At 34.6% G+C, this 25756-nt stretch overlaps 9 protein-coding genes across 9 annotated transcripts; 6 read left to right on the forward strand and 3 right to left on the reverse strand. All coding sequences in view use genetic code 12, as the record gives it.

Annotated features, from left to right (window-relative positions):
* Positions 1–23: 23 nt before the first annotated feature.
* On the reverse strand, positions 24–3407 carry CTRG_03681 (ATP-dependent 3'-5' DNA helicase; the record flags this gene model as incomplete). Its single annotated transcript, XM_002549338.1, has 1 exon — positions 24–3407. The coding sequence occupies one exon, from the start codon at positions 3405–3407 to the stop codon at positions 24–26; it is 3384 nt and encodes a 1127-aa protein (XP_002549384.1).
* Positions 3408–3840: 433 nt separating this feature from the next.
* CTRG_03682 (17-beta-hydroxysteroid dehydrogenase-like protein) lies at positions 3841–5349 on the forward strand (the record flags this gene model as incomplete). Its single annotated transcript, XM_002549339.1, has 1 exon — positions 3841–5349. One exon carries the CDS (start codon positions 3841–3843, stop codon positions 5347–5349), a length of 1509 nt encoding a protein of 502 aa, XP_002549385.1.
* A 1617-nt stretch (positions 5350–6966) lies between these two features.
* On the forward strand, positions 6967–8664 carry CTRG_03683 (uncharacterized protein; the record flags this gene model as incomplete). Its single annotated transcript, XM_002549340.1, has 1 exon — positions 6967–8664. The coding sequence occupies one exon, from the start codon at positions 6967–6969 to the stop codon at positions 8662–8664; it is 1698 nt and encodes a 565-aa protein (XP_002549386.1).
* A 266-nt stretch (positions 8665–8930) lies between these two features.
* Positions 8931–14411, forward strand: CTRG_03684 (snoRNA-binding rRNA-processing protein; the record flags this gene model as incomplete). The annotated part of the gene is made up of 1 exon (XM_002549341.1): positions 8931–14411. One exon carries the CDS (start codon positions 8931–8933, stop codon positions 14409–14411), a length of 5481 nt encoding a protein of 1826 aa, XP_002549387.1.
* A 907-nt stretch (positions 14412–15318) lies between these two features.
* YPT52 (Rab family GTPase) lies at positions 15319–15942 on the forward strand (the record flags this gene model as incomplete). The annotated part of the gene is made up of 1 exon (XM_002549342.1): positions 15319–15942. The coding sequence occupies one exon, from the start codon at positions 15319–15321 to the stop codon at positions 15940–15942; it is 624 nt and encodes a 207-aa protein (XP_002549388.1).
* Positions 15943–16279: 337 nt separating this feature from the next.
* RPL4B (60S ribosomal protein uL4) lies at positions 16280–17371 on the forward strand (the record flags this gene model as incomplete). The annotated part of the gene is made up of 1 exon (XM_002549343.1): positions 16280–17371. The coding sequence occupies one exon, from the start codon at positions 16280–16282 to the stop codon at positions 17369–17371; it is 1092 nt and encodes a 363-aa protein (XP_002549389.1).
* A 976-nt stretch (positions 17372–18347) lies between these two features.
* On the reverse strand, positions 18348–19247 carry RBE1 (sterol-binding protein; the record flags this gene model as incomplete). Its single annotated transcript, XM_002549344.1, has 1 exon — positions 18348–19247. One exon carries the CDS (start codon positions 19245–19247, stop codon positions 18348–18350), a length of 900 nt encoding a protein of 299 aa, XP_002549390.1.
* Positions 19248–21041: 1794 nt separating this feature from the next.
* Positions 21042–21647, reverse strand: CTRG_03688 (uncharacterized protein; the record flags this gene model as incomplete). Its single annotated transcript, XM_002549345.1, has 1 exon — positions 21042–21647. The coding sequence occupies one exon, from the start codon at positions 21645–21647 to the stop codon at positions 21042–21044; it is 606 nt and encodes a 201-aa protein (XP_002549391.1).
* Positions 21648–23712: 2065 nt separating this feature from the next.
* FTR1 (high-affinity iron permease) lies at positions 23713–24849 on the forward strand (the record flags this gene model as incomplete). Its single annotated transcript, XM_002549346.1, has 1 exon — positions 23713–24849. The coding sequence occupies one exon, from the start codon at positions 23713–23715 to the stop codon at positions 24847–24849; it is 1137 nt and encodes a 378-aa protein (XP_002549392.1).
* Positions 24850–25756: the final 907 nt, after the last annotated feature.

The following is a 25756-nucleotide window of genomic DNA, read 5'->3' on the forward strand; positions in this document are numbered from 1 at the left end:
ACTATATACATTTATATATAAATCTACGTGTTTTTTCTACGAATAACATTTAATAGCTTGACATTTGGTGAAAATCTCACAGTATTATTGGCATTAACAATGGTCTCTATATTAACATCTGGTAGATTAGGTTCTGGACCATTAGGTAATTCGTCCTTCAACTTTTGTAAATTCATACCCATAAAAGAAGCCAATACAATCAAAGCAGCAGGACGAGACAGAACTCTCATTTGTTCTTTACAAGTACTTGAAACCACGCATAATGGACATCCCCAATTACATGTACAGTTTTTAACTCGTCTAAAAGTAGCATCTAATATTTCATCAATACTTTCAAAACATTTGTATGATATTCCTGTACCTGATTGTCCACCTTTAGTATCATAAAATACTAATCTTGCAGGTCGTTTCCTACTATTTTCCCTCGCCGAAAACTCTTTCAATGGAGACTTACATTCAGTTGACAATTCCATATCTGCGATATTTCGACCATTTTCAGGAGCTCCGTTGATATGTATAGGTAGCATGTTCATAATTGCATGAGCAGCAGCATGTATTCCACCAGCTGTCGAAAGTTGTTTTTCATGAATTACTTCCAATGCTTCTGATGGTATATTTAACCAAAATCCTTTGGAATAGATAATAACTGGTGGGTTTTTCACTTCAACTACTTCTAAAATCTCTTCACGTCGATTCACTTTGAAAAATCCAAATACCTTCATGGTGATTTTGATTCTACCAGAGAATGCTGGTATATCAAGTGCTTGTTGTGCTTTCGGTGGGAATAATGGCTTGACACACTCAACTTCTTCTGGATCAACATCAGTGTAGTCCCTCTGCAGTGTTGTCCAATCAACATTAACTCGCTCAACTTTAGCATAACGATCCTCTTGATTGAATTCTTTGATTAAGTACGGTTGACCTTGATGAAGAAAAATTCCTCCTTCATACAATGTAAATGTTGTTCTCAGTAATTCAATCTCTTCAATTACTATATTTCTATTGTTTGTGATATCAACCACAGCAAAAGCAGGTTCTTCAATTGCTCGTATGGCCACTTGATTATGTGGTTTTGTGGTATACCGTGGGTTGGTCTTGTATTTTCCATCAACATCAAGAATTAAATTTTCATTCAAAATCTTTGAAAAATCATTTTTGGATCCAGTAGGCATGAACCAGTGCATATCTTCAAGAGATATTCCCTCTTCATATGCAGCACACTGTAAATGTTTTTCTAAAATCAATCGTCCGCATTCCATTTCGCGTAAGCCTTCAACACATAAATCCTCATAGTTATTACCAATCAATTCATGAGGATTCTCTAAATAGTACTGATCAACTGGGCTCTTACCAGGAACAAATACAGCCAAACTTCCCTTGGCATTTCTTCTTCTCCCTGCTCGACCAAATTGTTGATGTAAGTTCAGTTTCAGCATTGGGAATCCACAAGTTATCACCACATCTAAATGAGATAAATCAATACCTAATTCTAACGCATTGGTTGCAACAATTGCTCGAAGTTGCCCATCAAACATTTTCTTTTCAATTACTCGTCTATCGTTTTTACTATAGCCACCTCGGTATGCCATAATATCACTTTGATCTATCCCTGATTTACTAAATACATCTTGCAACAAATGCCTTACTTCTTTCATTAAAGTTTCACAAATGACTCTGATAGGACAAAACACAATCACTCTTAAATTGTCATTTATTGTCAAAATATTCAATAACAATCGTGCCAGTTCCAGAATCATACTCACTCTTGGTACTAATTTATCAGGTGTATTTTCCTTTTGTCCCCGCTGGTTCATCAATGCTGGTGGATTCCAAACCACTAATTTTTTCTCACAGCAAGGACTACCATCTTGATTGACATGAACTATTTCGTCGCTATCGCGTAATGCACAAACGACTCTAAAATGGCTAATGGGGTTTTGAATGGTTGCTGAACATGAAATAAACCTTATTTGATCGCCATCATCCTGCAGAAGCTTATTCTTAATTCTAGCTAGTCTCGCCATAACAAATCCAACATTGATACCAAACGTACCTTTATAAACATGTAATTCATCCATTACAACAAACTTTAATGAACGAAGAAACTCTCTCCAATTGTCAAAACTATGTCCTGGAAGAATTGATGCATGGATAGTATCTGGATTTGTAAATATAATATCTGATTCTTTCAGAATCTTAACTCTCTCTTGGAATGGTGTGTCTCCATCATATGTATTGACAACAATTGGACGACTTTGTGCACTAGGTAATTGACTAATAAAGTCCTTGAAATGCCTTATCTGATCCTGAGCTAATGCCTTTGTTGGGAAAATGAAAAAAGCTGTGGTACTACGCCCATGAAAACCATTGGAAATATCCCAAAGAATAGAATTCAAAACAGGAATCTGGTATATTAACGACTTACCTGAAGCCGTCAGGGTACTAGCTATGACATGTGAATTGTTTGTCGGATCTAAAAGTGTATTCAATGCCACTGCTTGGTGGGAATACAAATCGTTGTCTATCGAAATGCCCTTTGTTTGTAACAATGCCTCTTTAAGTTCTGGGTGGATGAATTCTTGGATTTGGGGTAATAAGCTTTGTTTCTCTGCGGGCCGCTCCTTATTGAGTAATTGGACCGATGAAATTTGGTTATTGTAAAATTTGGACTTCTTTAATGCCAGGATCATTTCATCAGTAGTTAATGTGACATTAGCTGTAGCAGTTGTACTTGGCCTTTGCTCTAGTAATTTTACCATGTCATCAAGTATAGGTTCTTCTGGTATGCGCCTTGTTGCTGCATCGATTAACTTTTTCTCTGCTTCTTCTTGATTGGAAAACTTATCCATGAAAACTTGTAACAACCGGTTGAATTTTTCGTTCCGGTTCTTTATAAGGTTAGTCAATTGCTGTTTAGACAACGGTTGTAATTGAAACTTACTATCTTCCAAAAAAAATCCCTGTCTTTGTTCAGATTTATAATCACCACTATTGGCTTTCCTTCTTTTGTTACTCAAACTTCTCATTGCTTTACCTATTCCGTGAACCTTGGTATCTTGGAAAGTAAAAATCAATATTTGTTTAGATTGACGCGTGTGTTCTTCGAATTTTTCAGCAATAGCAGACTGATGATACCCTTGATTTCCCACTTTTACTTCCTCTACAAAGGAAAGCATTACTTGGTTTTCGTCAACATAATCAAAAAATATTTCACCTTCAGGGAATAAATATTTGTAGATGGATAATTCCAATGGAGTTATGGAACTGTCTAATTTTTGAAGTAGATCATAAGATGGGATCACGCTTCTGGAATGCGATGACAAAAATGTGAGATGAGTGTTGATTTCATAAAAAATTCTAGATATCTTTTGAAAAAACAAAGACCGTGGTTTTTCATTACTCATCATACTGGATCAACGGATTGTCATTCAAAGTAAACTATACCGGGGTTGTTTTGTTTGATAATTTTGTGATAGCCCACATCAGGCGCAATCGACTTAAAGAGGGAGATTATTTTTCTGGTTCTACTTCTCAGGTCAATTACAAACAATCTAACCGCAGTCGTCACGTTGCAACAATAAATGTTCAGTTAACTACACACATCTGCATAAGGGAGCAATTTTAAATTAGAAAGAAAGCAAGAAAAAAAACCAAAATGGAAAAACCCCTATAAAAAAAATTCAGCAACCTTAGTGATCAATTCGATATTGTTCCAATACTAATTATAAAAAGGCAAGAAGAAAGACAGACTACAACTCAATTGTTGTATTTTTATTTTTGCCACTTAATCCTTATTTTAGTTCTACAAATCAATTGACTTAATATTACTATCGCACAACTATGCAAGCTGCCTTTTCAAAATTAAAACTCAAGAGTAGAGCTTCTGATATCCCTGAAGCTGATCCTCCAAGTACTGCAGGAAAGCCACCTTCGACTAGACAAATTTACCAATCACGAGAAAATTACGGGGTCAATTTTGGCGCCTGTTTTGTCTTAGAGAAATGGATCTATCATGATTTATTCTCAGAAACAGATGGTGATACCGAAATGGATGCTGTTCTGTCTTTAGTTAAAAAATTTGGAGAAGACGAAGCTAGATCCAAGTTTGAAAACCATTGGAATAACTTTGTCAACGATGATGATTGGAAATGGCTCCAAGAACACCACGTGACGTCGATTCGTTTACCAGTTGGGTATTGGGATATCGACGGAGGTGCATATACTTCTGGATGTAAATTTGAGAAATACAAGAATGTTTACAAGAATGCTTGGACTATTGTTAAAGAAAAGTATATCCAGAAAGCATTAGACCATAATATTTCTGTTCTTGTTGACATTCATGGTTTACCAGGAGGCGCAAACAATTCCGGACATTCTGGTGAATCTGGTAGCGGCGGTGGTTTTTGGAAGGATGAAAAAGCACAACTTTCTGCTGCCAAAATGATGGGTTGGATAGCCAAAGATTTGAAAAAGTTTGACAACATTGCAGGTATTCAAGTTGTCAATGAAGCTGAGTTTTCTGATCCTGCCAAGAAACAATCAACCTATTATGCTGCTTGTATCACTGAGATCAGAAAGAGTGATTCCCTGGTTCCAGTTATTATTTCTGATGGTTGGTGGGCTGACCAATGGGTTAAATGGGTTCAAGAGAAACAAGGCCCCGATGGTAACATTGGTGTTGTTTTAGATGAACATGTTTACAGATGCTTTTCTGATGATGATAAGAACAAGACTCCGCAACAAATTATTGATGATTTGAATGGGGATTTGTTGACCAATTTAACGGATGATGGTAAGGGGGTGGAAATCATTGTTGGTGAGTATTCGTGTGTGTTGGATGGTAAATCCTGGGATAATGATAAAAACGCCAATCGTGATGCGTTGGTTGAAAAATATGGTCAGCGTCAAGGTGAATTGTTGGCACAGAGAACTAGTGGATACTATTTCTGGACTTATAAGTTTCAATCAGGTAATGGTGGAGAATGGGATTTCAGAACAATGACCGATAAAGGAGCTTTGATTCCTCCACCAATACCAACTAAAGAACCATCTCAAGATCAATTTGACGAAAGTTTAAACAATGCTTATAGTGGGCACGTAAACTATTGGGATAATCAAGATCCTAATGGAAAATACGAGCATGATAACTTTAAAGATGGGTTCAAGACAGCTTGGAAGGATGCAGATGCCTTTGCCAAATTCAACGGTTCCAAGATTGGTAAAAAGAAAGCATGGAAGCGCTCTAGATTGCAGGAATCAGAAGCGTTCAAAAAAGGACTGAAGTATCTTTGGGAATGGGAACAAGGTTTTGATCAAGGTTTGCAATCATTTTACGAAACTACTACTTGATACGTTACTGATTAGAGGTTGATGTTCCTACTTGCAGAAGTTTTATTTTTTTTTTTGCAGTTAAATTTTTTATTTTCAGTTAAATTTTGTAGAATATCTTGCAGTAAATACATGAAATATCTACATAAACGAAAGAAAAGAAAAATCGTATGTTATTTGCCGCTAAGAAGATAGAGATCTATCATAACCAATTAGGAAAGTGTTTGAGTATGGATGTGATTGCTCGCTAGCGGTATCAACTTGTACAAATTAGAAATGGTGAAAAGACAAGCGAGCCAATCAATTTGTTAGGTGCAATGAAAAATGCCCAGAAAAAAAAATAATGTTTTGAGGATCGATGAAGCGAGCGAGAACAACAAAGAGAAAGAAAAAAAAAATAATATTGTCACAGTGCACGCACTATGGCAAAATGGATCTTTTCAAAACGCCGTATCAATTGGGACGTTAATGAACACAACATGAGCATAATTAGGCAAACATTTGGAAGAACAGAAATTTAATATTATATTGCTAGTCACATCCACTTGTAGGGTAATACGGCTTACCCCATGATTTATATTTTTGTTGTCTTTCTACCCCACAAATTAAGCAATTTAATCAAATAATATTATTTTAAATTACCAAGTTTCTTCAAATTACATAGTAGGTGTAAAATACCCTTTGTACCTGACCCTGGAGATAATCTACAAGAAAAATTGTATCGAAGACATCTCCTGACCGGAGAAACTCCCAATAAAGAATAATAGAAATAAGAAGTTAAGAAAAGAGGATAAAAAAATATATCATTGATTAATAAAGTAACATTTTAGATAAGCTATCAGTTTTTCAGAAAAAAAAAAAAAAAAAAAGAAAGATTTCAAATGCCCACCCACCGGAGTAGACAATAATAAAGGAAAAAAAGCAATTGAAAAATTTGTCAAAGTACGAGGGCCAAAATTTGGTCATGGAGTTGAGTTAGTTCATAATTCCCACTCTTTCTTTCCATTAAGTGGAACGTTTGCACGAAATATCGCGGCAATCGACGTAGAAATAAACAGAAACTAAAATATAAAAGAACTTTGAAGAGGGGCATGAAGTAAAGGTGGGGCTGAACGGAAAGACTTTGTTGAATTAAGAACAACCAAATTCAAATAGTAAGATTTTAGGGAAATAATTTACAGTTACCATCATGAATTCTGTATTTCAACCAATAGGGTAATATGATTAAGCGCGTTGTTGAAATTAATGAAGGCAAGTCATATCAAAAATATGTCTGATTGGAAATGGCGCTATAGGCAATTAGACTATCATAATCTTTTTTTAGATAAGCCCAAATTATGTCCTTCACCGATTGAGGGTCTGTGTGCAGGAAATACACCTCCAACATTATCGATAATTTCTTTTGTGGGTTTTAGATTTTGTGCAACAAATTGCTTTTTTCATGAATGATTACTTTCTTTTTATTGTTTGGTAGTTTTGCATTCAAAACAGCCATCCTACGAAATTAATAACCATAGGAATTTTCCCACATTATAAGAAGAACCTGAAATCCTACAGTTTTTCTTCGATTTAAATTTTAAATATTTTCTTTTTAGTTTACATATCCATCAAATCATCTAACTATTCAACTAATCCAACATGGGAGCAAAAGAAGCTAACTTGATTACATCTGTATCCTCAATTCATGAATCGGGCTATCAACGCTCTGATGAAGAAAAAAATATGCCATACAAAGAAAAAGGTAATGAAAGTATCTCAGAAACTTCATTAGACCCTGCCTTGGGTCCAGATACCCTTGCTAGAGGTCTTAAAAGTAGACACTTGTCATTGATTGCCCTTGGTGGTTCTATTGGTACTGGTTTGTTCCTTGGATCTGGTTTGATTTTGGCTACCTGTGGTCCTGCCAGTTTCTTAATTGCATTCATCATCATGTCTTTTGTCGTTTATAATGTCATGGAATATTTTGCTGAGATTGTTCTTTTCCGCCCTATCCCAGGTAATGGTCCTATTGCTTTTGTCAATGACTATCTTTCACCTTCCTTTGGTTTTGCAGTTGGTTACAACTACTGGTACTCTTTTAGTATACTTATTGGTGCTGAGGTTACAGCCGCTGCTATGCTTATTCAATATTGGACTGATGCTGTGCCGGTCGCAGCATGGATTACCATTCTTCTTGCCGTGATTATTATTTTGAACTTCTTGCCAGTTAAATTTTACGGTGAAACTGAATACTGCTTAGTGTTGATTAAAGTTATTGTTCTTATTATCTTGATTATCACCGGTTTGGTGATTATGCTTGGTGGTGCTCCAAATCACGACAGATTAGGTTTCAGATACTGGAAAGGTGGTTTGGCATTTGCTGAACATTTAACTGGAGGTTCAACTGGTAGATTCTTGGGTTTCTGGACTGCTATTATTAAGTCTGGTTTTTCTTTCATTTGTGGTCCAGAATTGATCTCCACTGCTATTGGTGAAACCGTTGGTCCAAGACAAAACGGTAGTAAAGCTGCTCGTCGTTTCATTTACAGATTGATCTTCTTTTACGTTGTTGGTAGTTTAATCATTGGTGTTATTGTTAGTTCCACCAATCCAAGATTAATCGGTGATGGTTACGATGCTTCTGCTTCTCCATTTGTAATTGGTATTCAAAACGCCGGTATCCATGTCTTAAACCACATCATTAACGCTGCTATTTTGACTTCTGCCACTTCTGCCGGTAACTCCTTCTTATACTCCAGTTCTAGAATGTTGTTCTCCATGGCTGAACGTGGTAATGCTCCAAAGATCTTTGCCAAAGTTAACAAATACGGTGTTCCTTACTACTCTGTTGCCGTTTCATCTGCTTTTGGTTTGTTGGCTTACTTGAATGTGTCATCTTCCTCTGCTACTGTCTTCACCTGGTTGTCTAATCTTTCCACCATTTCTGGTTTCATTGGATGGGCTACCGTTGGAGTTGCCTACATTCGTTGGAGAAAAGCCGTTGTTTTGAATGGTCTTATGGATAGACTCCCATACAGATCAAAATTGCTTCCATTCGGTGCCTACTTTGTTGTTATCTTCTTATCCATCATTATCATTACCAATGGTTATGCTGTTTTCTTTGACTTTAACATTGGTGATTTCTTGGCTGCTTATATTACCTTACCAATCGTTGTCGTTTTGTATTTCGGTCACGTTATCTACTCTCGCATGGTTCTTGGTGACACCGACTGGGTTATTCCAGTTGAAAATATCGACTTGATTACTCATTTGGATGAAATTGAACAAGAAGAACTTGATTACGTTGTCCCTGTTCCAAAGAATTTCTTGGAAAGAATCTGGTTCTGGATTTGCTAAAGAAACTCTTTCTATTGTATTTTAGCATTATTTTACGTTTAATTACTTATGTTTGTAGATCAAATATATTTTGTTCATTTTTTAAATTTTAATTGTCGTAGTTCAATGTCTAAAACTATTTTTGCGATACTGTTTTTTTCTGACACTTCGAAAAGAATATGTATGAGGTTCATCTCATCATGAAAAAAAAAAAAAAAATCTTCAAAAAAAAATGAAGAAAAGTCTACCACTGAATTAGTTCCTTCAAAACCTAAACAATCAAACACATGTCAAGTTTAGCATCGCAGTTACAGTCAATTAACGAAAAGACTGCGTCTATTGCATTAGACAGAAAACAAAGATCAAAATTACATTCCCGTTCTTTGATCTTTGATCCAAAAGTTGCTGCAGGTCAAGATTATGAAACCATCTATGATGTTGCCATTGAAGGTTTAGATGATTTATCTGAATTAGATTCAAGATTTAACAAATTTAGACAAACTTTGTTTTCTGAAACATCTGTTACTTTGGATAGAAACTTACAATCAAAAGAAGTCATTGATCAGTTGAATAAAAATATTGATGCATTTTTGACCTTAGTTGGACCTTACTATGGATTAACTTCTTCCTTAAAAGCAGTAGAGTGGCTAGTTAGAAGATTTCATGCAAATATTCATAATGCTGAAGTTATGATCTTGACTTCATTGCCATATTTTCAACAACCAATCTTTATTAAAGTTTTAAATGTTATTCCAAAACAAAATTTTCCAAAAATTTTTGAATGGGTTAGTGGATACAAAGATTTGTTGAAAACCCCCCCTTCCAGTTCTGTATTAAAAGCATTCTATAATGATTTCCATTTTTTCAATTTATATACTAAATTTTTGGATGATCAAATCAAGAATCATACCGTCTACAAAGAACAGTTGGTATTCTACTTGTCTAACACAGTTCAAGTGTTGGCATCATATGCTAAGAATATCAATGAATTGAATGAAAATCACGTACCAGTGGTTCTTGAAACTGTTGGATTGATGTTATTGCCACAAAAGGAATCAAAGTATTCATCATCAATAAATTCAGATTTAAAATTAACTGCTTACTCTCTCATTTCAGTTCTTTCTTCCATTGTTCCATTTTCCATTTCGATTTTAAAATCTTTAACTGTCTCAATTTTGGAAGATAAAAGTGCCACAAAGGGTTTCTTCAAGCAAACTATTATTGTCTTGGCTCAATTGTGGAACAGTTATCAAAGTGGATTGGAAACTTTAGATTGCTTCAACAAATTAAAGTTTGATGATTTGAAAGTTGAAGAATTGGACGAATTACGCTCCGAGAATTACAATTTGAGTAAATTATTTATGTTTTACTTGGTGTCCACGTTCCCATCAGCTCAATCATACAAATTGTTACAGTATGTTGACTTGTCTTCCAAAGTGTTCTTTGAAACAACCACCAAACTTGTATTGAGTAATCTGACTACCCAAGACGAATCAATAAGATCAAGTTTAGTGAAGATTGCCCACTTGCTTATAAAGACCAACCTGGGATTATTTTTATCTATTCTTGAACAAGAAGATGTCAAAGTAGATGAATTGGAATTAAAACTCATGTCAGTACTTATTCAAAAGAAAGAGGAAAATGAAGACGCTGAGTTTAATGTTGATGTTGCTGAAGAGGATTCAGCAACAACCACTGTTGATACAACAGATGTGTTGAAACACATTGATGCTGACAAATTGAAAGCTGTTGGTCAAAGTTACTTCAACTCACAATTCGATTCTGAGTTCAATTCTTTATTGAAGAGCTTGAGTAGCGCCTTGTCTCTTACTGAAGTTAAATCACAAGTTTCAGTCATTTTGTCCTTTTTGCACAAAGTCTTCACATCTCAAGATGTTGCATTCACTTTTGTCGTTAGAGTTGCATTAACTCCTGCCGTCCCAATATCTATTAGGTTGTCTGCCATCAAAGCCCTTAGAATTAAGATTAAGAGAACTTCCAGTGGTGAAACTGACTTCTATTTGTTGCTTCCAATTATCTTATTAGGGTTGTTTGATGATTCCAAATCTGTCCGAATGGGATTTTCTCTGGTTTTGAGATTGATTGTTGACGTCAAATCGAAAATTCATGCTAACAAAAAGATGAGTAGTGCACTTGTTTTAGAAAACCAAATATATGGTGATTACAAAGAAAAGAAATTGCCTACATCCCAAGACAGTTTATTGTTGTGTGATTTGTTAACTGAAGATGTTGTTAAAGACATTGTTTTGGATTCATCAAGAATAGTCAATGTCGTATTTGAAAATATTTTTAAAGCCAAAAGTGGTAAATCCAAGGCCGGCCGTTATCTCAAACTGTTTATCCTTACACAATGGGCTTTGCCGTTCTTACCTGTTGTTTTGAAAGCTAGATCTTGGAAGATTGTTTCTGAGGCCAACAAAACTGGTACCGATGATAGATTTTTCTTCCTTGATAATGATGTTGAAACTTATTTCAACAAAAGAAACGTTTGGATTGAACAAGCCAGCATTGCTGGAATTGAATTTTTTGACAATGTTGAAGTTTCCATCGTTGGATTAGTTGGAGGTGTTGCATCATCTGGAAATGATAAGAGTATTACAAAAGAAGCGGAATGGCTTTGTAAAGGATTGGTACATGAATCTGGTAACTTGCAAATTGCGGTGAACAACAGAGTACTTGCCATTTTTGACAAATTTAAAGCTATTGATTCTAAGTTGAAGATTGTCAACAAATTGCTCGATCTTTTGATTGATGAAGATATGGTTGATTTCGATCCAATGGCTACTTTGCAAGAATTGCCTTTAAATAATGCTTTGTTTTTACAAGCTTTATCCAGTGTCCAAATTGGTGATCAAATGCCAGAACAAGGGCCAGCCAAAAGAAGAAGAAGATCTTCTAATTCTGCGAAACAAGCAATGGCCAGAGATGAAATAAACAACATGGCTTTAACTCATTTAAAGAAGCTTACTGTTTTGTTAGAAGTATTAGAATCTGGACTCCGTAAAGAAAGAGACGTTGTCAGTCCAGAATTGTTGAAAGCATTGTTCAAGATTTTAACTGATTTGGAGTATCTTGGTAATGATGGTAACTTGCCAGTTCTCTATGCCCAAGAAACCTTGGCCAATTGTATGCTTTTGAGTATTGTTAATTTGAAGGCAAGTAGTAAAGAAGTTAAGTTTGACTCCAATTTCATCAGAGCTGATTTGATTGTTAACTCTATTAGAGCCTCAAACTCTCCACAAGTTCAAAACAGATTATTATTGGTCATTTCTGAATTGGCTTCATTGGCTCCAGAAATCATCTTACATTCAGTTATGCCGATTTTCACATTCATGGGTGCTCACACCGTTAGACAAGATGATGAATTTTCCAGCTCTGCTCTACAACAAACAGTTGCTAAGGTCATCCCTGCATTAGCTGCTAATGGAACTACTTCTGTCTCTAGTGAAATTGAATTCTTGTTGACAAGTTTTACTACAGCTTTCCCACATATTCCAAGACACCGCCGTATTAAGTTGTTTGTTTCTTTATCAAAGACTTTGGGTTGTCAAGTAACTATGCATATCATCTTATTTTTGATGGGTCAGCAGTTTGCTAATAATATTCACAAAAATAAAACTGGTGAAGTTGAATCTATTGTTGACTTTGTTCAAGGTTATATGAAGGCATTTACAGCTGAAGAACAATTGCATGGAATTTCCGAATTTACCAAGTTGTGGAACGAAATTCCAATTACTCAACTTGAACCTGGATCTGAAGAGTTTGATGCTTTGAACACTCGTGCAATTTTCAACGGTACTATTGCTAGTTTGGAAAATGCTGGATTAACCGAATTAAGAATCGATTTGTTGCAATTTTTGATCAGAATACTTCACTCTGAAAACAGATTTGAAGTTTCATCATTGAAAACCAAAATGGCATTGGTTTTGATTGACGACGAACAAGATAAAGAATTGGTTTTGAGTAAATTCAGAGACGTAACTTCATTTGCATTGTCTAGTTTGGATACTTTCACTCATAGCCACCCAGATAATAAATTGTGTACTCAATTGTATGCTTTGTTGGGTGATTTGTTAGACTTGTTACCATTAAATTATTTTGTTGACTCTATTGTTTCATCTTTGGATATTGATACATTGTCTGATTCATTATCCATCAAAGTTGCTAGAAATTATGCAATTTTAGCATCAAGAAAGTTTGAAACCGAATTGGATGTTGCAAACTGTGAGAAATCTACATTTGATTCTGTAATTAATAATTTGTTGCCAGTATTAATCAAAGGCATTAAGAAGAACATTGATGTTGAATTACAACAATCTTACTTGAATGCATTTTCTACTATTGTTAACAAGTTTGGTTCATCAAGTGCAGATTTTGCCAATGCTGATATCTCCAAGGTTCTTATTGAATCATTGGGAACTATCACCACTGATCGTGGTTTGTTAAATGAACTGCCAGAAATTATCATTGCTTCTATCAATGCCATCACCAGTATTGTCAATGCTTTGGGGGTTAAAACTCTTGGTTTGTTCCCTAAGGTTGTTCCACCAGCTCTTAAGATTTGGGAAACCACTACCAAGAAGGATAGTGAAATCTCCAAGTTGGTGCAAGGTTCTGTGTTAGTTTTATTATCATGTTATATTAAAAAGATTCCTGCTTTCATGACAACTACTTTGGACTCGGTTTTGTTGACTATTTTATCTAGTGACTTGATTGAAGATCAAATCCGTTCCAGCATTTTGAATTTGATTGTGGATCACATGGATTTGGCACAAGTTTTGAAATCGTTGTGTAATGTTTGGATCAGCAAAGAGTTTTACACTAATGATAATTCTAATAACATTACTTTATTCTTGGAAGCTATGCAAGCCACTATTGATAAGATGGAAAAGAAACAGGCTATTACTCAATCTACTTTGTTTATGAAATGGCTTATTAGTGCATTTGAATTCAGACAATATTCTGAAGATAATGATGACAAGTTTGATATTAACACCATTCATGACTTGGAAGGTTTATTCCATGGATGTGCCATTGCATTTGTCATGAAATTGAATGACAAGAGTTTCCGTCCATTGTTTGCTAATTTGGTCAGATGGGCAGTTGAAGGGGAAGGTGCTACTTTGAAATCAGGTGAAGTTTCAAGATTGTTGGCCTTCTTCCGTTTCTTTAACAAACTTCAAGATGAATTAAAGAGTATTATTACTTCTTACTATTCTTACTTGTTAGATCCAACCTCGGCATTATTAAAGAGATTTTCTGAAGGTGAACTTGAAGCTTCTAATTTGAGAAGACTTGTTTTAGTTTCTTTGACCACTTCATTTAAATTTGATCAAGATGATTACTGGTCACAACAAGGTAGATTTGACAGTATTTGTATTCCATTGTTGGATCAATTATCAAATATTGAAGAATCCATTGGTAAATATTTAGTCAAAGCCATCAGTACATTTGTTACCAATGTTTCCTCAGAAGAATATAATGAAACTTTAGTCCATGGTTTGATTAAATTTATTTCTAATGAAAATGAAAATTCATCATCTACTAAGATTTGGACAATTCGTTCATTAAAGACTATTTTCCAAAAAATGGGTGAACAATGGTTGACTTACTTGCCAACATTGGTGCCATATATTGCTGAATTGTTAGAAGATGATGATGAAGAAGTTGAAATGGAAGTTAGACGTGGATTGGTTAGAGTTATTGAAAACGTCTTGGGTGAACCATTAGATAGATATTTAAGTTAGTGTATAGTTTTTGAATATAATGCTACCAGTTAGAAGTCGTGTGTATCGGTAAATGTTCTAGTAAATTCCATGGAAACGGACAAAAAAAATTCCTATTGGGAGCATCCCCCAACCGGAGAACGAACGAAAAAATGAAAAAGAAGTGAAAAAAAAAAAAAAAAACTCAATCATTCTCTTTCATCACCACTTCTCCATATTTGCACCAACAAAGATACATCATGGTATGTTTTTAATTGAATTGATTGAGTTTGCGTTGTGAAATAATGTACTAACGATATTCCCATTAGTCCTCAATAATCAGATCTGCTAAGTCTTTAAAACCATTATTTGACAGAGTTTTAGTTCAAAGAGTTAAACCAGCTACTAAAACTGCCACTGGTATTTATATTCCAGAAAAGAACCAAGAAAAATTAAACCAAGCAACTGTTATTGCTGTTGGTCCAGGTATCACCAATATGACTACTGGTCAAATTACTCCAGTTTCTGTTAAAGAAGGTGATAAGGTTTTATTGCCATCTTTTGGTGGTAACCCAGTTCAAGTTGGTGAAGAAGAATATTTGTTGTTCACTGATAAAGAAATCTTGGCTAAAATTGAAGACAACTAATTGGGTATATAGGCTTTATCCATCAAATCTTGTAAATAAAAAGTTGGAATATACTTGATTGGTATTTATTTATTTTATGTTTTTAATGAATTTCCGATATATTCATAGTTTTGCACGTGATCTCTAATAGTATTTTGATTTTGACTGTACAAACAAAAAAAAAAATAAAATAAAAAAAGGTGAGTGAGAAAGGCAACCCAAAAAAAAAACGACCAACGGGGAAAAAAAAATTGTAAAGGAATTCGCCTATACAGCCCCTCTACCACCAACTATCCTACTGAAAACTAATAATAAACTTAAATATGTCCAAGCCTGATAGTAATAAGAAATTTTCACAATTTAAACTTGTTCTTTTAGGAGAAAGTGCTGTTGGGAAATCATCTATAGTTCATCGATTTGTTAAGAATAGTTTTGATGATTTGAGAGAATCAACCATTGGTGCGGCATTTTTAACACAAAGTATCACTATTCCAGAAACTCAAACTACTATCAAGTTTGAAATATGGGATACTGCAGGTCAGGAAAGATATAAATCGTTGGCTCCTATGTATTATAGAAATTCTCATGCAGCTATAGTAGTCTATGATATCACGAAAACCTCGTCACTTCAAAGAGCTAAGGATTGGATTGAAGAATTAAGGAAAAATTCTAGTAATGATGGGATAATCATAGCTTTAGTTGGGAATAAATTAGATTTACAAGATGAAAGAGAGATTGAACAAAGTGATGTTGAAGAATATGCCACGGAACAGAATTTGCTTTCTTTTGAATGTTCTGCGAAATCGGGTGAAGGTGTTCATGATATATTTGATGCTATTGCTAGGAAACTTTCCGACAAGATTGCTGTTCAAGAAGTCCCAGAAACTAGAAGAATTGACTTGAATCGTAATGCAACTGCTAATAATAATAATAATTCCTGTTGTTAGTTTTTATTGTGTACTTTTTATATATATACATCCATATTTGATTTACAAACATATAGTTATCTTTAAACGGAATAAATAATCAAACATAAAAATAAAATTGAGTGCTGCCGAGGGTACCATCACGTGTATATTGAACTTCCGAGGGTATTTTCCTGTATATTAAAATTTGAAGTGCAAAACTATTGTGCACACACGACCATCACTTTGCAAATTTTGATGTATCGAAAGGGAGAAGAGAGAGAAAAAAAAAATTTTTCACCTTACTAAAATTTTTTCACTTGATTCTTTTCTCTTTTTTTTTCTTTTTCCCTTTCCTTATCATTATTCTACATTAAAGATGTCATCAAGACCACAAGTTTCTGTTATTTCCGTTAAAGGTGAACAAGGTTCTGCCCAATTACCATTGCCAGCTGTTTTCTCTGCTCCAGTCAGACCAGACTTGGTCCACTCTGTTTTCGTTAGAGTTAACAAGAACAAGAGACAAGCTTACGCTGTTGCTGAAAATGCTGGTCACCAAACCTCTGCTGAATCCTGGGGTACTGGTAGAGCTGTTGCCAGAATTCCAAGAGTTGGTGGTGGTGGTACTCACCGTTCCGGTCAAGCTGCTTTTGGTAACATGTGTAGAGGTGGTCGTATGTTTGCTCCAACCAAAACTTGGAGAAGATGGAATGTCAAAGTTAACCACAACGAAAAACGTTATGCTACTGCTTCTGCCATTGCCGCTTCTGCTGTTACTTCTTTGGTTTTAGCCAGAGGTCACAGAGTTGAACAAGTTAAAGAATTGCCATTGGTTGTTTCAAACGAATTTGAATCTGTTACCAAGACCAAGGACGCTGTTGCTGTCTTGAAGGCTGTTGGTGCTCACAAGGATGTTGTTAAGGTTATCAAATCCAAGAAATTGAGAGCCGGTAAAGGTAAATTGAGAGGTAGAAGATTCACTCAAAGAAGAGGTCCATTGGTTGTCTACGCTCAAGACAACGGTATTGTCAAAGCTTTGAGAAACGTTCCAGGTGTTGAAACCGCTTCTGTTAAACACTTGGGTTTGTTGCAATTGGCTCCAGGTGCTCACTTGGGTAGATTCATTATCTGGACCCAAGGTGCTTTTGAATCTTTGGACTCTGTCTACGGTTCTGACTCCACCAAATCCGTCAAATCTGGTTACACCTTACCAGCTAACATCATCTCCAACACTGATGTTACCAGAATCATCAACTCTGCTGAAGTTCAAGCTGTTGTTAGACCAGCCGGTGAAAAATCTCAAAAGAAATCTCACGTCTTGAAGAAGAACCCATTGAAGAACAAACAAGTCTTGTTGAGATTGAACCCATACGCCAAAGCTTACGCTGCTGAAAAATTGGGTTCTGCTAAGGTTGAAAAATCTAAGGCTAAGCCATCTAAAGGTCAATTTGCTGATGTCTTGAAAAACTAAGCGGATGTCATGATGAATAAAAGAAATATGACATTTTAAAAATTGTATATAGAATATATAATGAGTACTTCCTGCAAGTGAATAGTATCATAATAAGTTACATATACAAATTTTTTTTGATCTTTAATTTAACATTACTGTAGAATTTCTGGACGATGTCTTAATGATGAATTAGCAGTAGAGATGAAATGAAATTGGTAGGCATAGTGTTTAAACTCTGCACTGCATTATAGAAGTTTTTTTATTTTTAAAGCCATGGACCAAGAAAAATGGTGGTGGACTTCAAAAAAAAGGCTAGAAGCACCTGCACGCCCATGAACAATTCCCGACAGGTTACAAAAGTAAAAGTTTGCGGTGTTTAGTTTTGTGCAATATTCATTACACCAAACACAAATTGAAACAAACACGGAAGAACACACGCGCTCGCTCTCTCTCGTTCTCTCTCTCGCCTTCCCCCTCCCCCCCAGTTCGCCTCGGATATTAGTAATGGGGAACAAAATGCAACAAAAAAAAGACTCGGCTTTTATTCTAGGTCGCAGGATTAACGTACGAGATGCTTAATTGGATTATACACTTACAGTACTTGAACGCTACAATACACTCACCTCTCTTCCCCCTTTCCGAATTTATAATGCAAAGCTTACTTTCATTATTCTATTCCTTCGTTCACTTGTCATGTGTGACTAATTTTCTTTGTTGATTCATCTTAGACACAGAATAATGAGAGATGAAATTCACATTGACAGAAGAGATCTTTTTCTCTTTGAATTTGCAATTATACAAAGTCCGTTATTTTCTAACTCAGTAGAGTGAAAGTGTAAGTATGAAAAATAATAACTGTATTAAAATAAAATGTACTATAGAACTAAAAGAAATAAAAGGATAAAAATAAAAATAAAAGGACGAGAAATAGAAAGCTAGTTATTTTTTTTAAGGATTATTTTATTGTCTCTAATCAACTATTGGGAATTCAACACTAAATTGGGAAAACATTGTCAACAAAATAAGTGTTTCCACTAGTTGAGTTAGTACCAATGATGTTACCTCTTGGATAGTAGTTACACAGAGTAATTTGTCTCCAATTTGGACTATCATTAGGATTAGTACAGTTTAATCTAGCACAACCGACTTGAGTACTACTTCTCCAAAGTAATTGAGTCAAATGACCAGTGGATTGGGAGTATGAAATTGGGTCCCAACTTTTAACTAAATCGATTTCAGCACCGTACCAACCATCAACAACTGGAGAACTACCACCTACATAACCAGCGGCCAAGTTTTCACCGTATGGTGGATAGTTACTGTGAACAAGTTCAAGATTACTACAATCAAATGCAGTATTGACGTATTCTTTAGCAAATTCATACAAGGTGTTGTTCCAAGCCAAGTCACCAACATGGTGTAATTCTCTATAATAATTGTGAGCAGCTAAGATGTCGTTAGCAAATTGAATATCCTCAGTTGGTTGATCAGCTTCGGAAACTGTAGAACTTGGGGTTTCTGATGATGATTCTGATGAAGATGCTGGGGTGGTTGAAGAACTTTCTGGTGTGGTTGAAGAACTTTCGGGAGTAGTAGAAGAACTTTGAGAAGTTGAACTTGATTGAGCTGATGATGTAGCATCAGTAGCTTCTGATGAAGTATATAATGAAGTTTGTGGTGGGCCAACACTAGAGGAAAAAGTTTCAGTATCTTGATCATAGTTTGGAGGAGCACTATACACTGTAGCAAGTTGTGTTCTAGTAGTATACACTGATTGAAGTGTGTGAGTGTACCAAACAGTCTGTGTTGGAGCAGTGAAATACTCAGTTAAGGTTGCAGCATCAGCGGCGGCTAGTATAGTTGCAATAGCATATAAAGTCTTTGAAAATCTCATTGTTGATCTGATGCTTGAAATTTTTCTTAATGTAGAGAGAACTTTTTCAAAAAGGAAACTTTTCTATCAAAGAAAACAAAAAAAAAAGAAAACTACAACTTTATGGAAATTTATTGAGTATTTAAATAATCAGTCAGTGATAATAAATTCATTCATCCTCCCATTAACAGGTTAATTGGTTTGCAATCGAAGAAAAATTTCAATGTTGTTGTTGTTTTGTTATTTCTGGCTAATTATTTTTGTGGATTATGTAAATTTTATTTATTTAATTTTTACATCTTTACACAAACTCACGATTTTTGGTTCCATAATTAAAAAGTACTGAAAATCCGAAAGAAGAAAAATATAATGAAAGAAATATGAATCTTATTGTTTACAAGATATGCAACTCTAGTAAATGTTAGATGATGTATTGTTTGGCCTTATTTTAAGCTACTCATAGATTTTGACTACTCATTTACTAATCTCCCACATGTTGGTATAGTTTTGTTGCAATCAATCAATCTCGGTGATGCGTGTAATGTTAAATGAACCAAAAGAAAAAAAAAAAAAATTACAAGAAAATCAGTCGCATTGAATAACGTCATCTTTTGTTCGCTCAATCTTTGAAGATCTGCACCATGTGCATGGTGTGTTTTTGTGCTATCTGGTATCTTGTGTCTACTTTAGGTCTTACTTGTGTGTGTTTTTTCTTTGTTTTCTTTATTATTCTGTTGTTATTATTGTTTAATGCTGGTTCCAGCAACAATAACTAACCAACAATTTCTGGTTGATGAGCTGTAAATAATACAAATAAACCCCAGCACCACTTCTCAGAACGGGATATTATAATTCATGTGGAGAATAATTTATTCTATTTTATGTAACATTTATGTGCGTGCGTAGGTGTGTGAGTTTGCTTATTAATTGTTGAAAAACTTTGAGTGAGAATCTCACATCGAAACGCCTTATTTCAAGTATATTATCTAATCGACTATTTTTTTGGTTTAAAAGATAAAGAAGAAAAAAATTAGACGGTATAGTAATATGCATTAGTTTCTTGGATTCACTCCCCGAAGATTCATACTGCTAAAAACCACGAAGATCACAAAGAATGATGGATTGGGCGTCGCACTCAAAAAGCAGAAACCAAAAAAAAAAAAATCCAAAAAGTGGCATGGCTTATACATAGTCATGAACAATGGGAAAAAAAAATAGGACGATATTCATTTCCAGGATCATAACCCATTTATTTATTAATTTCTACTGGTTTACGATATTATTTTATCTATTTGGTACCATTGTTATCCGAATCCAGCATTACTAATTCTTAATTCAGTCAAGCAAATATATATTTTTTATGCATACGTCAATACGATATTATTTACGTCCAACGTTGTAACAAGCAAGAATAATATTAGTATAACTCCATTTTCATTAAAGTGAAGTACTTGGACTTACATGTTTCACCTTCGGCCGAGAAGCATTTTTCTCCGAATAAATAATCATTACATGGTACCTAAATTTAATTTGAAATTCAATGATAGAACCAAATTGATTTGTAATAATCCAAGTTGGTAATGAAATGACTAAGCTGGAATAGACATTACTTTAGTAGAGATTTAATGCAAGCAGTTTGGACACACACGTACGATTATAATATTCATGTTTGTGGCACATTTTGGTTCATTTTGTGTTTGTGTCTTTGTCAATTCTTGTTAAAAATTCGCAGTAAAATTCAACCAAAAAATTAAGAGAAAAAAATCCAAACTCATATATTTAAGAATAGAACTACTCCAAGTAAAGCCAATGTTATTATCTTACTGTTGCATCAACAACTTTAATTTCCCAGATCTTCAAAATTGCTGAAAATACATCTCTGAGGAAATCTTCAGCACCACCCGCCAATTGTAGTTTCCATATTTCTTGGAAATATCTTCTGATAGCAATTTTAAAGTTATCACTACTCTCTAATATTAACAAATTAGTTATAGTGATTACATTTCTTGTCCATCTCAAATCATCAAATAATACTTTAATGACAGGAATTTTTGATTGGTTGAAAAAATTTGACTCTACAAATGGCAACAGATTTAGTAATGTGTCCAATTGATTATGGAACTCTAATTTTATACCTTCCTCATACGCAAATTTTTCTTCATTTCTAGATATATCTTGAAGTACATGGAACAGATTCAACAATAAAGACACTGACTCTTTTGTTAATTGATTAAAGAATCTTTCATGGTCAAAACTAGCTGATACCAACACTTCATCGATTTTGCCTTTACCATAACTTGGAAGATATACTGTTGGGATTTGGTCGTAGGATATAATCATTCCTTGATTATTATTCGATTTATCTCTTCTCGGACGTAATTGTCCTCTAATAGCCGATAACTGGGAAGCAAGTCTCTTCATAATTAGCAAGATTATTACAGAATTTACAAAGAATAAATTGCTTTTTGCCAAAACCTAAGAGATTAGTTATGCATTTGTTTTTTTTTTCGCAGTCAATCCTCATGACCTAGACACGACGTTTCTTTTATTTGTTTATAACGGAACAGGGCATAGCATGCTTAAGTTTTATGTTTTTATGTAACGCTGACCCTCAAGTAATTAAGTGCAACTTATACATATTGAAAACAAACTATTTATTAGTTAAAATCATACATTAAGTTTGCACCTTCTGGTGTGAAGTAGTACGTGTGTGTACCAATTCTGAGTGCCAATCACAACCCCTCGCTGACGCTCCTACATATTTCGCACCACTCAACACTACTCTTTCTTTATAGTTCACATACGTATCTAGCCAATATACGGTTTCAAACCTAGGTAAAGTTCCCCTTTGGGGTATCCTTATCCTTACAACTGGTAACTAATAATAAATCCCACTACTTTCAGCATAATTTACTAATTTGTTAAAATGGATATTTGATTTGAAACATTGGAATGATATTATCATTATCAATCTATAGTTCGTGGAACTAATAGCGTTCAACACCAATATTATATTTGTCTTGTTCAGTTTCTTATTCCAAGTTTGTCGCATGATATTCAGCGCTCACTATCTTTGTCAACCAAGTGTCTGTTCTTCTATATAGAAATGGGTCCGTATACACCATTGTCTGTAATACTTCTGTATTAATTAATTATTGTTTGACATAGCTTTGAACTTTGAAAAAGGTACAAGAATCACATTTTTTTTTATCACTAACAATCACTAGAAATATTCTGATAGAACTATCACCTGTGTGTATTTTCTAGATTTATAATCATTTATTGGTCTGTTTTAATTAAAAAAACCCAAAAAGCTGTTGTTCTTTTAATTCATGAACAACCATGATATTAATTCGTATCCCTTTAGATTTATTAAACTTTTGAAAAATACCCATAGGAAACACAAAATGAATTTCGCAACAAGTAAAACATCACGTGCATTTAGACACGTGAAGTATGGTTCACACACTACACTTTTTTTTATAAAGACCAAACAATAAAACGTGCCAAGAATGAACCTACTATATTTGACACTTATAAACTAAACCACAAGAAAACAAAGAGTAAAATACGAGACATTTGACACTTTTACTACTAGGCAAGAATGAAGACATTCCTGCCTAAGAAAAATGGACTGGCTCTTGTCGTGACCGTGAAACAAGCATGGTTTCTGTCGATTCATTTTCGTTCAAAACTCATCTCGCACGAGTCAGAGTAATCAAAATTTTTTATTTTTTTGTTTTTTCGCACTATATAATGTAAGGTGATTTTTATTTTTGTGGAAATAATGTAAAATAATCTGATCAATATTTTTCTTGGCACTATTTTGGGACAATTCTATTGGCTGAGAGAGGCACCGCGTGCAGGAATAGGCTTTTGCGAAGATTACAAAAGCCCCATCAATCTATTCGATCAAAGTGTAAAAATTAACAACAATGAGGTTTAGCCGTAGAATTCGAAGAGAAATAGCCAATCACAAACAAGCACATTTCGTTTTTCGGGGAAGAAAGGAAAAAAATTTATACAATTTAATCCCTCAAATAGATTTTACTTTTTGAGGGGTGATTTTCACTCCTTGAAAGGTTCTCACTCCTTGAAAGGTTCTCACTCCCTAAAGGTGTTCTCAGGATGCAATTAATGTGAGAGAATGGGTACTCTACTCAAGATAGATCTCAGGATATCCAAGAGTCTGATGTAAGAAATTTTCTTGTAAGGTACAGATGTGGGAAGTGATGGGACTTGTCAGGGTTAAAGAAAAAAAAATTTTTTTTTCTTGCAATTTGTGTTGTATTTGTGATAAGAAATGCCTGCAGGGAAGACTGTCTGACTTTACAATTGCCTTAGAATTTTACCCGTGGGAATAAGCTATAAATAGGGCCAGGAGGTGCTTCTCTTTTTATAAAATTTTTTGTTTTAAGTCTTCTTTCTTCAGATTTCATTGAGTCTCCCCCTTATTAATCAACTTAATTTTCATTATTAATTAATCATGGCTGACGTATTCAATGTGCAAGTCTTTTTTATCGTTTTCAGAGAATCTTTGGAAGCAATCATTGTTATCTCTGTTCTTCTTGCTTTCATTAGACAATCCTTGTCCAGTGATGCTGCAATGAAGAAAAGACTCTACAAACAAGTTTGGATTGGTTCAGCGCTTGGGCTTTTCATATGTTTGGTTCTTGGTGGTGCCTTTATTGGTGCCTTCTATGGATTGGGTAGAGATGTCTGGGGATCTTCAGAAGATCTTTGGGAAGGTATCTTTTGTCTTATCGCAACCATTTTAATTACTGCTATGGGTATTCCAATGTTAAGAATCAATAAAATGCAAGAAAAATGGAGAGTCAAGCTTGCTACTTCTTTAATCAAAAAACCTGCTGGTAAGAAAAACTGGTTGAATATTGGTTACTATTCTAAGAAGTATGCTTTGTTTATTCTTCCATTTATTACTGTTCTTCGTGAAGGTGTTGAAGCTATTGTTTTTGTTGGTGGTGTTGGTCTTAACTCCAAAGCTACTGCCTTCCCATTGCCAGTTGTTTGTGGTTTGATTGCCGGTATTGCTGTTGGTTTGTTCTTGTACTACTTTGGTTCTTCTATGTCTTTGCAAATTTTCTTGATTATTTCCACCTGTATTCTTTACTTGATTGCTGCTGGTTTGTTTTCTCGTGGTGTCTGGTACTTCCAAACCTACAAATACAACCAAGCTACTGGTGGTGATGCTTCAGAAAATGGTTCTGGTCCTGGTACTTATGACATTAACCAATCTGTCTGGCACGTCAACTGTTGTAACCCAGAAACTGATAATGGTTGGGATATCTTCAATGCTTTGTTGGGATGGCAAAACTCTGCCACTTATGGTTCTGTTATTTCTTACAATGTCTACTGGATTTTCATCATCTGTGTTATCTTTTTGATGGTCTTTGAAGAAAAACACGGCCACTTGCCATTCACCAAGAACTTGACTTTGGTCCAATTGAATCCAATGTACCACATCAAGGGTAAGAAGAAGTTTGAATTGTCCCAAGCTGAAAAGGATGAATTGTTTGACAAACTTAAACATCAAAAATTCGGTGACGCTGATGTCGACGATGAAACTTCTTCCAATAAGTTGGTTACTGCTAATGAAAAATAGATCCAATTGTGAGAATGATGTCCTTGTTGAATCGCACACACACATATATATAATAACAACAAGGGTATCACGAGCATTGGTCTATTTGTTGATTTATTTTTTTTAATATAGGGGTTTTTAAGGGTTATTCTTTTTTTTTTTAAATACATAAACGGGATTTAAAACGTTGTATAGTGTAGTTTTTTTTCTCTTTATACGGTAGCTTTACACGCTAGACACACACATACACAAAACCTATCGGGGTCAGGATTTTGCAGTAATCATTCTGCCGTGGGTACATACCAACAATAATGTACACATGCTTGCGAAAAACCGACCTGTTCCAAAATTGCATGAATACACTTCTTTCTCTTGACCAAAAGAATATTAAAATTCATAGTAGGATTACCAAATCTTGCGTAGAAATGCATTTACCACTAATAAATAAGATAAAACTTTTGAAGAATTAAATAGTCATGAATTGTGACTTTGTTATTGGGGTATTTTTGGACATGAAAAAATGATAAATATTGTCCATGAATTGATCTTTTTATACCACCCTGCTGAAACGCAAACCAATCCACTTAATGGCTACCGCGTTGTATATATAATAATACTTTAGGGAATGAATTTCATTAATAACAACAACCAAACTGCTAGCAAAAATACTGGTGTTGTTATGTGGTATTTAGAATCAAATTTCAAGCAGTAGTAATAAAACCACCGTCATTTAATAACACCTATCATTAGAAGGGGTGTCAACAACAAGCAAAAAAAAAGGGAGATAATAAATAACCTTTCTTATAAAGTCATACAATTTCAAACTTCTGCTGTACTGAATTATGGGCTATAATTGCTGAAACATGACTCGTGGGAAGTACCATTTGATAAGAGCTGTAACCAACCAATTATCACTCAAAACATCACA

This window comes from Candida tropicalis, assembly GCF_000006335.3.
Source record: "Candida tropicalis MYA-3404 genomic scaffold supercont3.4, whole genome shotgun sequence".
In the NCBI taxonomy this organism is placed as follows: domain Eukaryota; kingdom Fungi; phylum Ascomycota; class Pichiomycetes; order Serinales; family Debaryomycetaceae; genus Candida; species Candida tropicalis.